Source organism: Astatotilapia calliptera, chromosome 5, assembly GCF_964374335.1.
Source record: "Astatotilapia calliptera chromosome 5, fAstCal68.1, whole genome shotgun sequence".
In the NCBI taxonomy this organism is placed as follows: Eukaryota; Metazoa; Chordata; class Actinopteri; order Cichliformes; family Cichlidae; genus Astatotilapia; species Astatotilapia calliptera.
In genome coordinates, this window is record NC_137426.1 from 20,679,587 (window position 1) to 20,694,655 (window position 15,069).

The 15,069-nt window shown below is 40.2% G+C and overlaps 1 protein-coding gene and 2 long non-coding RNA genes across 3 annotated transcripts; 1 reads left to right on the top strand and 2 right to left on the bottom strand.

Annotated features, from left to right (window-relative positions):
• Positions 1 to 9: 9 nt before the first annotated feature.
• thumpd3 (THUMP domain containing 3) lies at positions 10 to 11,048 on the bottom strand. Its single transcript, XM_026167963.2, has 10 exons — positions 10,942 to 11,048; positions 10,273 to 10,598; positions 10,098 to 10,175; positions 9,590 to 10,015; positions 8,895 to 9,025; positions 5,379 to 5,448; positions 4,807 to 4,922; positions 4,613 to 4,717; positions 4,252 to 4,375; positions 10 to 497 (listed from the first exon to the last, which is right to left on the bottom strand). The coding sequence occupies exons 2-10, from the start codon at positions 10,516 to 10,518 to the stop codon at positions 306 to 308; spliced, it is 1,488 nt and encodes a 495-aa protein (XP_026023748.1). The 5' UTR covers positions 10,519 to 10,598; positions 10,942 to 11,048; the 3' UTR covers positions 10 to 305.
• A 619-nt stretch (positions 11,049 to 11,667) lies between these two features.
• LOC145428919 (uncharacterized) lies at positions 11,668 to 13,142 on the top strand. Its single transcript, XR_013909270.1, has 2 exons — positions 11,668 to 11,994; positions 12,624 to 13,142. It is a non-coding gene; the product is annotated as an uncharacterized LOC145428919 (long non-coding RNA).
• A 213-nt stretch (positions 13,143 to 13,355) lies between these two features.
• LOC145428918 (uncharacterized) lies at positions 13,356 to 14,064 on the bottom strand. Its single transcript, XR_013909269.1, has 2 exons — positions 13,713 to 14,064; positions 13,356 to 13,555 (listed from the first exon to the last, which is right to left on the bottom strand). It is a non-coding gene; the product is annotated as an uncharacterized LOC145428918 (long non-coding RNA).
• Positions 14,065 to 15,069: the final 1,005 nt, after the last annotated feature.

Below are 15,069 nucleotides of genomic sequence, written 5' to 3' on the forward strand. Positions count from 1 at the left end.
TAAATCAAGTGATAATATGAGTGAGCCTTTATTAGTGGACACATTTAATTTGAGGGGTACAGCCTCAACCTTCAGCAGGATTCTGAACAGTAATATGACAGGTGAACAACCTTTAGGAAAACAGTGTAAAAACCATCAAACTTGCAGATCATGACAGCTTCTTGGTGAATTACAAAGTAAAATTGCTTGGCATGCTTGAGCGGAGAACTTGTTTAAAAAAAAAAATGTATTCAATTGCTAAATATAAATAAAATCATTTTAACCTGGGCTCAATTTAAATTCACAACTGAAATGCTGGGTGTCACTTAGGAGAGCTCCTTGTCTTCCTTTTCATCCCCCTGCGTGTTACACATTCCTCGTGACTCATGGACATCTTCAGGAGTTTGGCCAAACACCGCCCCGGTCCGCTTGAGGAGGTAAACGCCAGCATGTAAACCCCCCACATTGACCCAAACAGTGTGCAGCTTCCTCCACAGCCCTCCCATCCTCGATATAGCCTGGAGACGACATAAATCCCATGAAGGCAAACTAACAAATTAGACATTTGTTTTATGTAAATTATAGACAAACAGTGAATGAAAGTGGGGGTTTTTTATCGTGACGGAGCAAAGTTAAACCCACATTACTTAAACATCTGAGGGATTATTTAGACATCAATTCAAGACAAATTCAACCGGAAAAATCATTCATTAAGTAGAACGACCATAAATACTTTAAACTTGAAGAGCAGCGTAAACATATAAAACATGAGCCTTTTTTTAAACAGCTAAAGGATAGCAGTGGTGAAACAAACAAGCAGAACTGGCTTTTTCCAGTTTGGTGGCATTAATCATTTATGATTGAGTAAAGCTGGGAACTTACCACACACTATTTTATTCACTGCGTTAGAAAGGTTAATTCCTGTTACCCTTCAAACCTTTTTAGGTTAAAAAAAAGTTCACTGCAGTACTGCTTGGTTTGAAAATGTGATATTTTAGGAGAGGAGGATTTTTTTAAACTACACTGTACAACTAACAACAATCTATTGTTACATACAATGTTGATTTGTTAACACAATACATAAACATTGCAAAATCATCTGTTTTAACTCAACCCTACAATGTAAATCCGACACCTTCTCCCCGCTGCATTCAACTTTTTCAGGGCATGTTAGCAGTGCAGGAAGCGAGAACCGGTTCCCAGTAATTTAGTTCCTTGGAATTCTGACTGCCTATTCATCCTGGTCATGTGCCGGAGGAGGAAAATAGTGGTGGATATGGATACAGTGTGGATAATACTTTATCTTAAAAGGTCGACAGCATTTTAGACAAAAAAAGGCCATCTGCATTGTGCTGCAAACTTTGGCTCTTTGTGAGCACGCAAACGCTAAGCTAGCCTAGAACCCAGAGTGATGTTAAAGATGAGTGAATGCTGACCCCAGCCCAGCAGCCAGACCCTAAAGTTCAAGAAAAGTAGCGATGAGCAGTCAGGCTGAAGCCTTCATTTCTACTTGTTCACGTTTCTAAAGTAGAATCTCCGTGGCGATCGCTTTGAAGATTTGTGTTGGTGTTTGGGACTCAGGTTTATACTGTTAAATGGTAATTATGAGACGATGCGTTTCAGGTCATTTTATAAAGAAAAGTGAAAATAATATAATGAGTAGTATTACTAATTCCTCTCCCTTTGGGAATAATTAAGTACCGTACTGCATTACTTTTAAGAAAGCGTTGTGTATAATATTTGAAATAATTACTTATTTGACAGGGCGATTGTGGCTCAAGAGTCGGCAGTTCGTCTTGTAATCAGAAGGTTGCTGGTTCGAGCCCCGGCTCCAACAGTCTCAGTTGTTGTGTCCTTGGGCAACACCACCTACTGGTGGTGGTCAGAGGGCCCGGTGGCGCCAGTGTCCGGCAGCCTCGCCTCTGTCGCCTCTGCCCCAGGGCAGCTGTGGCTACAATGTACCTTGCCATCACCAGTGTGTGAATGTGTGAATGGGTGAATGACTGAATGTAGTGTAAAGCGCTTTGGGGTCCTTAGGGACTGAGTAAAGCGCTATACAAATACAGGCCATTTACCATTTAATGACCCCAACGCTGATCACAGAAAAGAGGGGAAATACCTCCAACATGAACAAACATCTGACCCACAGCATGCAATTAATTTGCACAAATGTAATGTCTTTGATAAGCTGCTTAGTGATGGTGGTGACTCTCAAGTGGAGCCAATGAGAAATGAATAGGAATCAGAGAGAGAATCCATATAGAGTGATATCGACAAGGGAAGCAGAAGCGCTAAACTCATCAATTCCCATCCCTGAGTGTGGGTCTATAATAATGATCAGTCAGTCCACCACTTTAGCTTTAGACTAAAATATTTTAGCTGCTGAAAACACAAGTGCATGCTCTGTTGGGGTCACACACACACACACACACACACACACACACACACACACACACACACACACACACACACACACACACACACACACACACACACACACACACACACACACACACACAAAGATAGCAGTGTTGCTAAACAAAGTCTCAGCAAAAGGGAGATAACAGCTGAATTCTTCCTAAAATCTGTCATCACATTTTAATCTTTTTTTTCTTTTACACATTCCAAGCAGTACGACTTGCACACTGTGGGCTCATGATCAGGCTCATGACTACTGAGGAGGCGGAGTCAAAAGGAAACCTAATGACAATAATGAATCATCACATTTTGGCTTTGATGTGTTGAGTGTATAAGAAAAAATGGTGAGGATGCACCCCTAGGGCAACATAGTGAAGCAAGAACGTGTTAAAATGCCATTAACCTTCACCCACTGTGATAGTTCAGTTAAAAAAAAAAAATCCATCAGCCAACAAATTAGGCCACGATCACTGCACTGCATCCCCATCAGGGACTTTACGCCCTTCCACACAGAGCAAATACCTGGTACTGAGCATATTCCCTGACTGTCCTTGTAGCTACGTTTAGCAAGTTTTTACTCATTTTTAACTTGTTCCTGTAATTCCTCCTATTGATCTACATCAACATACATAAAGAAGATATTTGGGATAATTTCTGACAGCTTTGGAGACTCATGATTTATAATTGGGACAAATGTAAAGTTTATGCAGATCAGAGATATTATTAAAGAAGTAAAAGTCAATGTAACTGAAGCAGTCCTGGATAAACTGAACATATTTCTCCAACCAGACTGGGCTCAAAATCTCTTCCGCACAGAGTTTTACTATGAAATAAAAATAACACATTTCATCACCGGACATACTAAAACACACATGTAACTTTGTGGTTTCAGTGTGGGCTGTGGCCTCAGGTTTGAAGGTCATACACTGTTTAATGTGTTAAGGTTTAGGGGATTATTTCCTGTTGATGATGTTTTTGGTACAATATTTATCCTCTTATTTTTACAAACTCAGAATATAATGTGGCCTTCTCTTTACCAGAAATATCAAGTACTGTCTTACTTTCAGAAATCTGACAGCAAGTAATACAATAAGAAAATGGGATTAAAAGAGGCTCTGGTTAGTTTGTGAGGCTTGCGCAACTAGCTGGGAACTTCAAAACAGAAAAGGCGTAAAATCTGACAGCATCAATTTTAAAACTGCACCATGGCGACAACTTACATATTTACAAACACCCCACGTATTGGCTAAACCTCGACACACCTCCATCTCAAACTCACTGCAAAACAATAAATAATAAATGGGTGTAGATGCAACGCAGGACAACCTTCCTCAGGTGGAGCATGTGACTTATGTGTATTGTTCTACAGTACTACGAACGCATGCCTGCCCGACGTCAGAGACAAAGCATCAGAGGTTGCTCAGGGTGCAACTGATCCTGAGCTACATTCAGCAAATAGGTACAACAGTGATTTGTTAAGCTGGTGTGTCTGCCACTTCTGTGTCGGGGTGATTTACACAAATGACTGTAATAGCCGTACCATTGAAAAATGAAAAAATAAAAGCCTAGTTAGCAGGAACATCACAAAATGCAAATTAAAGACATTCTGAATGACTTTTTTCCAAGTAAATTCAGCAGATTAAAGCAAGCAACCAAGGTCTGTATCAAGATTTAAGGAAATATGATGTGGAAACATCATCTGACATGAATTACTGGAAAGTTCAAAGCAAGATAAAACTTGTGGCACTGTGGACTTTTTTTTTGTCTTTCTCCTGTACTGATTTCAACTTCCTTGGAAACTTTCATGAGAATATATACCCAAATATGCATTATCTGCAACATTAACATGGCTACCTTGGCAAAGCACTTCTTGTCCTGGGTTAAGAGGACAGCCTTTCCCGAACCTGGTCTGCACACACGAGCCATTTCCCTGAGACATAAGGGGTACAGGTCCCAGTTCTTCTTCTTGGAGCCCATCCTTTTAAGAAAACAGGAAAAAACCACCATCACACAGCTACTTTAGTGCGTTGCTTTAAAGTGGGTTTAATGCCTCATCTTCCATGTGCATTTTTGTTATACTGTGATCTAAATTTCTGATTTCAATCTAATTCTAAGTGTTGAACAGCAAAGGCATTAAAAAAACCCACACATACACTTATAGCATTCAAAATCTAGATACAGGAAACAAATCTTCTAGTGTTGATGGTTATGGTACCTCTTGCCAAATGGCATATCAGTGATGATAATATCAACAGAGCTGGTCCTTATTGGTAAGCTGCACAGATCCCACTGCACTGTGTCAATAGGCAATCCAGATATTCTGTTTGAAGCCAGAGAGATTACATCATTATGGGGATCATCAACCACATGTACTGCGTTCAGTCTCATTCTCTCTGTGTTCACTCTCACCTGCCCTTGTCGGCCCTGCGTTTCTGGATGTGACATATATTGTTGACTGTGCGGTTAACTGCCATGTCATTGTTGTCGCCAGCAATGTAGAATGAACTGCTGAATTCAATTGCACCCTGAAGAGAAGAAAAGCAATACACAATTAGTGGCCTGTGGTTTATTGTTATTTGGATCTTGAGGCTATCGCTGAATAATTCTGCCTTCTGCAGAGTCTCCAGAAGACATATTTGTTAATCTCCACCTTTAGCAGTATCCAGGTTGTGTGATCAATATCGCAGTAATAGCAAGGTTGCAGAATGTGGTGCTTGGATGGCAATATACAAGAGATAAGTTACAGACTGCTGCAGGCTCAAATCACTTGACTCAGAAAACAAAAACAATATTTGAAGTGTGCAATCTATAGTTTCTTAATCAAGTCAGTTCTTTTATGGGTACCCACGAGAATTGATCTAACTGTGTGGAAGCACTGACTTGTACACTTTTCACTATGTAGTGCAAAATTATCTACTCTTTCTTATAAAAACTGATGTAGTTGAAGGCCATTATCAGGGTCACGATAAGCTGTGTCTCACCTCCAGTGGTATAGCTCCAGTCCCACACATAGGGTCAAGTATTACATCGGATGCCTGAGGTTTACACAGCCTGTCAACAGACAAGGAAACGAACAACGTATTTCATAAGCATTTCATCTTATATCACATTTACCTCTCATATGCTTCTTTTGTAACAATATTACACGCTTCAGATGCTCCAACTCAGCAGTCAGACATAAAGTCAGCACATACAACTACTCATTTAACTCCTTCCATCAGCCTGCTGCTACAGGGTCCCTGCATCCAGGACCCAAACGGCCAAGAAATCATTCATCTTAACTGCTAATAATATTATTAACAGCTCATAATGGAATTTTATAAATTTTCCTTTTCAAACCGATGTTTTAATCTTGCTGTGTGCTGTCTTATTTGTTTTATTTTTATACACTGAAAGCAAAGTTCAAGACAAATTTCCACTGCTTTGCAATAAACAATGTTTTCTGATTCTGTGGGACAACCTGACAGAAATTATTTTGTACAGTTGAAATGTGATGTGTTATAAAGGTTTTATACACACTGTCAAGATACTTTCCAAAGGGACCGAGAGCAATGATGGATAAATATTTAAAGAAATCGTTCAGTGTTCATGTAATCCCACCTTCAAAACAACTAATCTAACCCTACATTCCTGTGCTTCTCAGATTTTCACCTTTTCCCAAATTAGGAAGGAATTCCTGTGAATTTCACGTGCTAATGTGCTTTTATGGTGGTAATGTGGGATTAAAACACAGGGATAAGAACAAACAAGCTCTTGTTATAACATACCACTGTGCCATTTGCAGATTATTTTGCTTTGCCAGACTTCCTATTTTATGTATACAGTGATCAGTGGTTATTAATTCTTTCCTCCCCCCCCCCCCATCCATTTCAGGGTCACGGTTGGGCTGGATCAAAGCTGTCATGGAGGGGATGTACACCCTGTACAGGTCACCAATCTACCACAGGGCTGGAGAGAAAGACTCCACGTGGAGGATGGTAGCCGGTGGTTTCAAAACCAGGACTATCTTGCTGTGAGGCGATGATGGCAACCACCATCAATAACCTAACCTTACAACAGAAATTAAAATGTGCATAATTTTATGTGTGAAAGCAGCCACCAGACCACAAGTTTTTCCCAACTTGAAGTGTAAATGTTCACAGTTTGAAATTCATTTATCCAAATATTATTATGTTATGTGTGCATGCTTTATTTAACTGGCAATAGAAGAGTCACCAACATGCTGATGACGTCCAAACCACACAATTGTAAATGTATGCAAAGAGAAGTCCAAATATTCAAGTGAATATCACCGTCTCTGTTTCAAAGGCTTAAGAATTTAGAATCTATTGTCTCTCATTCTTATCTTTAAGGAAAATGTGAGTTAGAAGGACAGTTCATTGTGTTTTGTTACACGTTCAAATAAAGGCTGACGTATGACTAGGAGACACATCGCAACACAGAGGAATTCCTCTTAGTATAATAGAGTATGGTTGGACATGCCTGCATTTCAACAGGGTGCCAAGAATGACTGCCTCACCACCCACCTGTCGGAGTCCTTCACTAACCTCATTAGTATCAACACAACAATCATCACTTTTTAACAGAAAGATTTTGGAGCCTCAGTCATATCTATGAAACTGGAATCGGACACTATGCCAAACAGTGAACGTGCACCACTGTTTACTACACATCTGCAAAATAAAGAAATTAAAAGGCTGCAGGCAAACAGACTAAACATTTTTCCCATCTCTCAGTTTTGACGTAGTTGAAATAAATAGAAAAAATATGATAATAGAAATAATAATAAGGAAAGTGAATAAACAAGCAAGCAAAATAAAAACATGAACAACAGACAGACAGAATGTATACAGCTCGTCTTGGAAGAGCAGGTGTGCTTGGCACAACAGAGCATTCAGATCATAATTCTGGTTGCCTGACAGGTTAACAACAACAAAACGAACAAAGTCTATCCGTGAAGCTGGATTTAAAAAACAAGAGTTTAAAAGTTAAAGCTTTTAGACAATGTGCAGCGCCATCTTGTGCCAGTACAGAACTTGACATCACTAGGGTCATTGGTTGGTTGGTCAGTTGCTGCCAACAGACCTACATTAGTTTATTTTAGCTAACTAGTGACAGAACTGATAATTAACTGGAAAACAATGAGACAAAAAAAGGATATTCTGTCAACGTTCACTCTGTCTCTGTAGCAATAAATGAATCTGCTGCTGTCTGTAAGATGTGATCAGACTGATTATATGCAATAAATCAGTCACACCCAAACAGTTTACTACATGAACATCGCACCACCTCAGCTCAGGTAGAGGTAGAGCAGGTCATCTACTAATCCGAAGGTTTGTGGTTCGATTCCTGGCTGCTACAGTGTACATGCCAAATATCTTTGGGAAAGATACTCAACCCCAATTTGCTCCATCAGAGCGATCATCACAGTGTGAATGTTACACAAAAAGCACTTATGAAAGAAAAAGTAAATCAAGTACTTGATCAGGTGAATGAGGCACGTTGCACAAAAGCACTTTCGAGTTCTCAGTCCATTGGCAAACATAACTAGGTTTGTTATCAGCATCTTGGCAGGAAAAACAGGTTAATGTGGTTTCATTTTTTTTTAGAAATTCTTATCTCACACTATTGTCACTGTCATCATACTAGAAGTAAGAAAAAGTGAAGTCCAACTCTATGTGAAGGAGACTTCTATAAACAGGCTAATAGATATCAGGATTCCTAATCATGCTTCAATAAGAAGCTTAGTTATGTCTGTGGTGTGATGCAGATGTAGTAGCTGCTTATGTTCTAAGCTGTTTGGGAGTGCCTGGGAAAAGAAAGACTATTTTATTGCATAAAATGGTGCTGATAACATCTTGTGGACAGCGAACACTGTTGGACTCCAACTTGTTGGTCCGGTGAACCACCAGTGCAACTCACTGAAATGGGCTTTTCTCTACAAACCCGAACATTATGGCTGACAGGTGGATTTTCATTTGAGCTAGTAGAGCCTTTTACTGCTAAGACAGAGTAAAAGCGGACAGAATATCCTAACGTAAAACTCACTGTTGCAGCCAGGGGCAGGACACAACTGACCCTCTTAAACTGCTTTTTAGTTTTAGTGTCCTTACGAGTTTCCACTGAGTTGTCAGTTCTGTCAAAAGTTAGCGAACATAAACTAATGAAAGCTTATTAGCAGCAAACAACCAACCAAAAAACCCAGTGACATCATGTTCTGTCCTGGCACAAGACGGTGCTTAACATGCTCCAAAAACTTTTAAACATTTATGTATTAAGTCCAGCTTCACAGACAGAGTTAAAACTATGAGGTTTTTTTTTTGTTTTTTTTTTTTAAGAGTAGGCCATCATGGTGTAAATTAGCCTTTGTACATGTAGTGTTTCATGTCCACTTCAAAGCAAGTATGTCAAGAAAACATTATGTGACATAAATTATTGGAAATCACATCCCATCAACTCTTGGACTCAAACAGTGCAATTGTTGTTAGAAGACTTACCTCAGCATGCCGTAGCACAAAGTGGACCGCAGGGTGGTGGGTCCAAAGTGACTGATGTTTCTCCTATGAAGGCTCTCTTCAGTTAGTGCAATACCAATCACCATCTCCTCATTGTGTATGTTGAGTAAGACCTATAAGGAGAGAAAGATTACTAATGTGTCCTGGAGCACTTTTATATGTTATATTATATCATTGTGAGTGTGCTGAAATTATTTAACGGATTAAAATTAATTAATTGCAAAGTTCTGTAACTGACATGTTTTACTTTGTCATATGGACTAAATTAAGAGAAACAGATCTGCAGGTCGTTAAAAATTGAAAATAACAGTTAGTAGAAGGTTTGATATAAATAAAAGCAAACTAAAAAGCTGGCAAGAGGTGGTGGAGAGTGTAATAAAGTAGTAGATTAATAGATGTGATTTTCACCACAGTGTGACAGGTGTTTTTCTTGGTGGTGGTGTGTGGGGGGGGATTGAACACTGATTTGCAAAATGTACACACCATCTCCAATATTTTAATCTTTAAGGTGCTAAAGCATTTTTCTCATCTTGTCACATGATATAAACACTTTACCTTAATGGAAAGTGTTAATTACTTTGTTACTCCCTAATATGCCTCGCAATATTCACTCTTTTTTTGTGTGATATAATGTGATGGTGTTTACTTTGCATCTATCAATGCTGAAGCGTGCCTACCTCTATGTCAAACTTTGTCATGTCTGCTTTCCACTGGAAGAATTCTTGCACAGCTCCCCCAAAGTCTCGAGCTGCCTCATTAGAGGAAAAGCTGTGTTTGTCACCGGCCCTGTTACATGTCACGCGAAACTTGATGACTCTGGCCTCAGGCGCTGCCTCTTGCGAGTCCTGTTCGCAGGGCTCAGCGTCAGCTGCGCTATCCGCCTCCAAATGGCTTTCAGCAGCAGACACCACCTGATGTAGCTGCTGCTCAGTGTCAGCAGCAGCTACATCAGCTGTGTTCCTGCTAGGTTTCACTTTGGTGGTGCTGCCTCCTTTTCGGTGGCCTTTCTTCTTTTTAAGTGTTCCATTTAGTTTCCAAACCTCAAGGGCATTAGTCCAGGGGAGTTTGGAGGCGAGCTGCTGCAGCTCCATCAATGTCTCCTCCTGTAGAAGCCAGTGTGTTTGTTATCCTGACAATGACATGCACCTAACATCAGCATCGAGAATAAAGACGGGCCTGGTTTACCTTGGATTGTTTAAACTGGTAATGATCATATTCCTCAACGACAACAAACAGGTTGTCTACAGACCTCAGAAGATGAACCTACAGCAGGGAACGCCAAGTTAATCAGACACAATGATTTTATATTGGTAAGCTTGAAAAAAGCAGACATAAAAACCCAACATGGCAACATTTTTACCTGGAAAAGCTTGTCAGTAGTTATAGGAAAGTATATGCGACCGCGATCTTTGCTAATTCGTGCCTCCACCCCAATTTTCTCCTTGACCTCCTCTGCAGCAGTGTGTTCAAAACCTGTGGGCACAGTCGCCCCGATGGTCACAGTAATCACGTCTCCACTTTTGGCATCCGTCTCTGAGGAAGAAGAGGTGCATGGTCCCACGGAATTGGGGCCCTGCTCTGAAGGTCCATCTTCTTCGCAGGACATATTTTAATATGAGGCCCAATCTTCAATAGACACGGATATACTTGTGTCTGTGACAATCAATATCAAGCACTGCAGCTCACCTGGATGGAGACATATGTGACGAAGCATTATACTATTTAAACGTCTTTTAAATAGTGAGTGGCATTAAATTAGCATGAATGTCTGTATGCCTAACCACTGTAAGCAAAGACCTTTATTGTTACTTCTCGGGAAATAAAGCTTTCAGTTAGCTGGCTAACGCTAGCTTTAAATGACTAAAAGTTGGTTTCGCGTGCAAAGCCACGAAGCGTTAGCCGCTGACACGCTTTTATATTTAACTGCTAACCCATATAAATATGTATTTATGCATCAAGCCCACCGTCTGAACACAAAAACCTTTTAAGACTAAGTTGTATTATGTTTGCTAAATGTATTAAGACCAACCTGTCACACACGAGGTAACAACATGCTGCTTCCGCTCGACAACAGCAACAGCTTCACTTTTTTCCGGTCTACATTCTTCAAAATAAAAGCATATCTTGAGCTATTAGACCTGGGTTGAATCTCAGAAACACCACACTGGGTTAAGAATGAAGTAAAAAACAAAAAAAAAAGAAAGAAAAAAGAATGAAGTCACTTCAAGTCAGCAACACATTTATTTTTTTCGAAATTAACATTTAGATACATACAAAACGTTAACAAAAAAATGATGTGCAACTTGAAAAAAAATCATCAGGAACAATGCTTTAGAAATATTATAATAGAAATCGTATAGGATTTTGACAAAAACGTACAATATAATTCAGGGCATAGAAGCACCCGCTTGTCCCCTGTACGTCAAAGTTTAAACACAAACGCGATGCAAACCGGAAACAGAGACTGTACGCATTCAAAGTAAAATTGTAATGCGTTTGGTGAACCACATAAATGAGCAAATCGATTAAATATTTAACACATTTCACATATTTCTGTTCCTTTCATATAACTAGTCGCCTACGGGGTGCCAAGAGAATTGTAATTTGGGTGTCCATATATGTGAACAGAAAAAAAGAAAAAGAAAAAAAAGAGTTGACCCACGGAGAGCCTCTTAGATTGTTGATTGTTAAAGGTCTTGTTAATACTTGGACAAATTATGACATCCTGGGCGGTATAATCATCATCTTGTATAGGGCTTCGGAGTTGACGTCACGCCGCAATGCATTGTGGGAGCGCGGCGGCATTTTCGGGGTCTACGAATCAAATCAAACACACTGTGTTGGAACGACGATTACAAGATGCTTAAAAGCAGCTTAAAAGAGAATGGACTGTATAGAGACCGATTGCGTCCAGAGGCGAAGCGGCGGTACTTGCAGAAAATAGCGTGCATTGGAAATGTGGACCCGTATGAAATACGGCCGTGGAGTAGAAACCCTGAAGACCAACCGCTATTGACGTAGCCTGATATATTTCATACCTTATCTGTGGAGTCAGCGCGTACAAGTCGTCATTCAATCAAAGGTAAGTCAGCTCGAGTACAGCGAGTGAAATGCGTTTGATTTCCCTGCAAACATTCAGATTACTGCAGCATAAATTCATTCATGAGGGGAAATTACAGTGAGAACATGTGGAGACTGTTAGGTGGATAACATAGTGAGTTCAGTGCATTGATGAGACACTGTCCTGAAGGATTTAGTTATTCTCTATGGTTAAAGAAATTGCAATGATTTATTAATGTTTATTATAAATAATTCTAATTATACATCTTGCTTCCATATTTGTATCTTGTGTCACTAAAAATACATTTTATTTTAGTTTTATACATTGATTAATGACCTGCAGAATCTCCTTAACATATTAAGTGATTCATAATTGTCACTTTATGCTTTCTCCATCTCTAAAGTGATGACATCCTTGCATTACATACTTTAGGTTCATTTTCTGCAGGCAGGTTTCTGACAGAACAGACAGATTTAGACTATAACATGCAGCGTTCTATAGATGGACACATAAAGAAATGAAAAATTACATGTATGTGCTAACTTTCTTGACACTTTGTTACATTTATGATAAAGTAGATTAAACACATTTGTGTCGGCCTTGGCTCATAGTTCTTGTCTTTAAATGAACTTTGTCTGTGTGTGTTTCAGGTGCTGCACTCTAAGACTGAATGAACCAGCATTGCAGCCATGGGTCACTGTGAGCATCACAGGGAAGGTTGAAGTCGCCCACTGCAGCTGTATGGCCGGAGTCGCAGAGACCTGCACCCACGTCGCTGCTCTTCTGTCTAAAGTAGACGGAACAGTGTTGATCCGTGGCACAAGGACTGTTACAGATGAACCTGCATACTGGGTTTTGCCTGGTAATAATACCAAGATACACCCAGAGGTTGGCCATAAGATAGACGACTTCTCTTCAGCTGCCCAAAAAAAGGCTCTTGATCAAAACATACACAGACCATCTGTAGTGACAGGTAAAAGGAGCCGTCCTCAAAAAAGAAAAACCCCACCTGCTACTGTGGAGGAGTTGTCACTGCTATAATGCCATCATGTTTTATCTAGGGGTCTAGATGTATGCCTGTAGTGCACTGCTGTGTAAATAATTTGCATTTACTGAAAATGTACTGACTGAGTCCCACTGTTCAAAAGTTGAATAAAGAAACTAAATTATTTTGCCTTTTTTTTTTTTTTTTTATTAAAACCACTTTATAGAACATCACATCAGTAACAGTGTAGAATCCATGTCATTTACAGTTTACAAATGACAAAATGTTTACACCAAATCATGAGTGTTTACATGATATCACCCACTACTAACATTACTTTATTTACTGTATCTTTTGAAAAAATAACAGCACAAGACTTAAGAACATTTAACAGGAGCAGGTTTCATTCTTCTCTGGTTTTATTATCACACTGTTCACCAAACGCAGCAAACCTTCACCATCTTATCCAGAAGGGTCACCTCTTCACCCTCACATGGAAGAAGTAATCTGATTGGCATGGTGGTTTGTTTGAAGCAGGTCCCTCGTGTAGCGCTGGAAACCAGTCATGATGTTTCATCCATTTCATCGGCTGGTTTGCTGCAATAATGCCAAATAATTAGCAACTCTATAAATAGACGGTAGTTCTGCAAAATCACTCAGTAGGATGTTTGTTCTAATTTGCTATGAGCTCAGAGCGCATCGAAAATGAAACTAATAGGCTATAAAGAGAGATATGAACATATTTAGAACTTACCGGAATGAAAATGTCTGGAGCACCAACAGATATTTGGAGATGGAAGAGAGCTGCACGTCAGCTCATCTCACAGCTGCTATCCAGGCTAGACGCCTTCGTTTGGTAACATCGATACACGAGCTGCCTCATGTCGCTTCCAGGTTGGGAAAGCATAAAAAGACAATCCAACCTTATTCCCGTGCCGGTCGTAAGATCGAACATTGCAGCCGAGCACACAGCAAGTACGAACCATGGCTATGCTATCGCTCCTAGCTTAGACCCCCAAAATGGTGAATCGGGCCAAAATCCTTTCCACGCCCACCCCCGTGACATCACGCTCCGAAGCCCTATTAGCTTAAACCCCGCCCCCAAACCTTTGAAGGTTCAACGTCAAAGAAAAGTGGATGACGTCACAGTGGCTGCAGCCGAACGTGGGCGGGGCTTAAACCTATATAAAGGAGCCGTCCAGACTCCCAAGCATTTGGTTTACAAAGAGCACACATGCCTAGTCCAACTCCAACCAGCCAACAATTTATTTCCTCTTCTACATTTCAGAGTCAGAGAAATAGTAATACAAACTTAAACATGACAACTCCACACAGTAACACCTCAGTGGAAACATGGAAGTCCTTAAGTGACCACTTTTTTGGTACAATTGTACCACAGTGGCAATCTCTGCAGTTCAACCCAGAGTACTGCAACACTGAGCTGCCTTCCACTTTGCTGAAAGACATGTTGAAACTTTGTTCCATGTTAGAGGACGCAATGGACACAACCGTGGAGAAGGGAGATCCAGTGTCCACGCAGACTGATGAGGCCTGTCTTCACTCAGTGGACACAGAGTCCCCTGGGAAAACAGAAGAAACAGGAGCAAAGGACAGCATCCTGAAAGAAATTTCTGTAGATGACCACGGTGATAATGAAGAAACAGAAACTCCAGGACTGGAGGACTCTTCAGACTCAAAAAACCTCAAGCTGCATTTGACTGCAGAGGAGAGCAGTCTTGATAAAACATCCACAGCTGACAGTGAAAAAAGCGAAATATCACTGCATCGTGCACCAACGCCACCTAACATATATCTAAATGTTTTTATTGGTTTTAGTGATTCATCTGAGGAAGAAGCGTCTGTGTCGTCCCAGATGTTTCTTCCTCAAACCCTCACCGCAGCCACAGTGGAACCGAAGAAGAGCTTTTTGAAGAAAAACTACTCAAAAGACTTGGACAACATAGAAGCTTCCCCCCTGGAAAAGCCTGTGAAGAAAACACTACATAGGTCAGTCCATAAGTCTGATTCAGATTTTGGTTCTTATGATGTCACTCTGGCATCTGATTATCTGTCTGAAGAAAAGATTTGTGTTTATAAAGTTATTCAGTTGG

Coding starts and splice junctions, on each gene's coding strand:
- thumpd3 (XM_026167963.2), bottom strand. CDS start 10,518: ATGTCCTGCGAAGAAGATGGACCTTCAGAGCAGGGCCCCAATTCCGTG. Junction 5,449..8,894: donor TTGTGCTACGGCATGCTGAG/GTAAGTCTTCTA, acceptor GTCTGTTGACAG/GCTGTGTAAACCTCAGGCAT. Junction 4,718..4,806: donor CGCAGGGCCGACAAGGGCAG/GTGAGAGTGAAC, acceptor GGCTTCAAACAG/AATATCTGGATTGCCTATTG.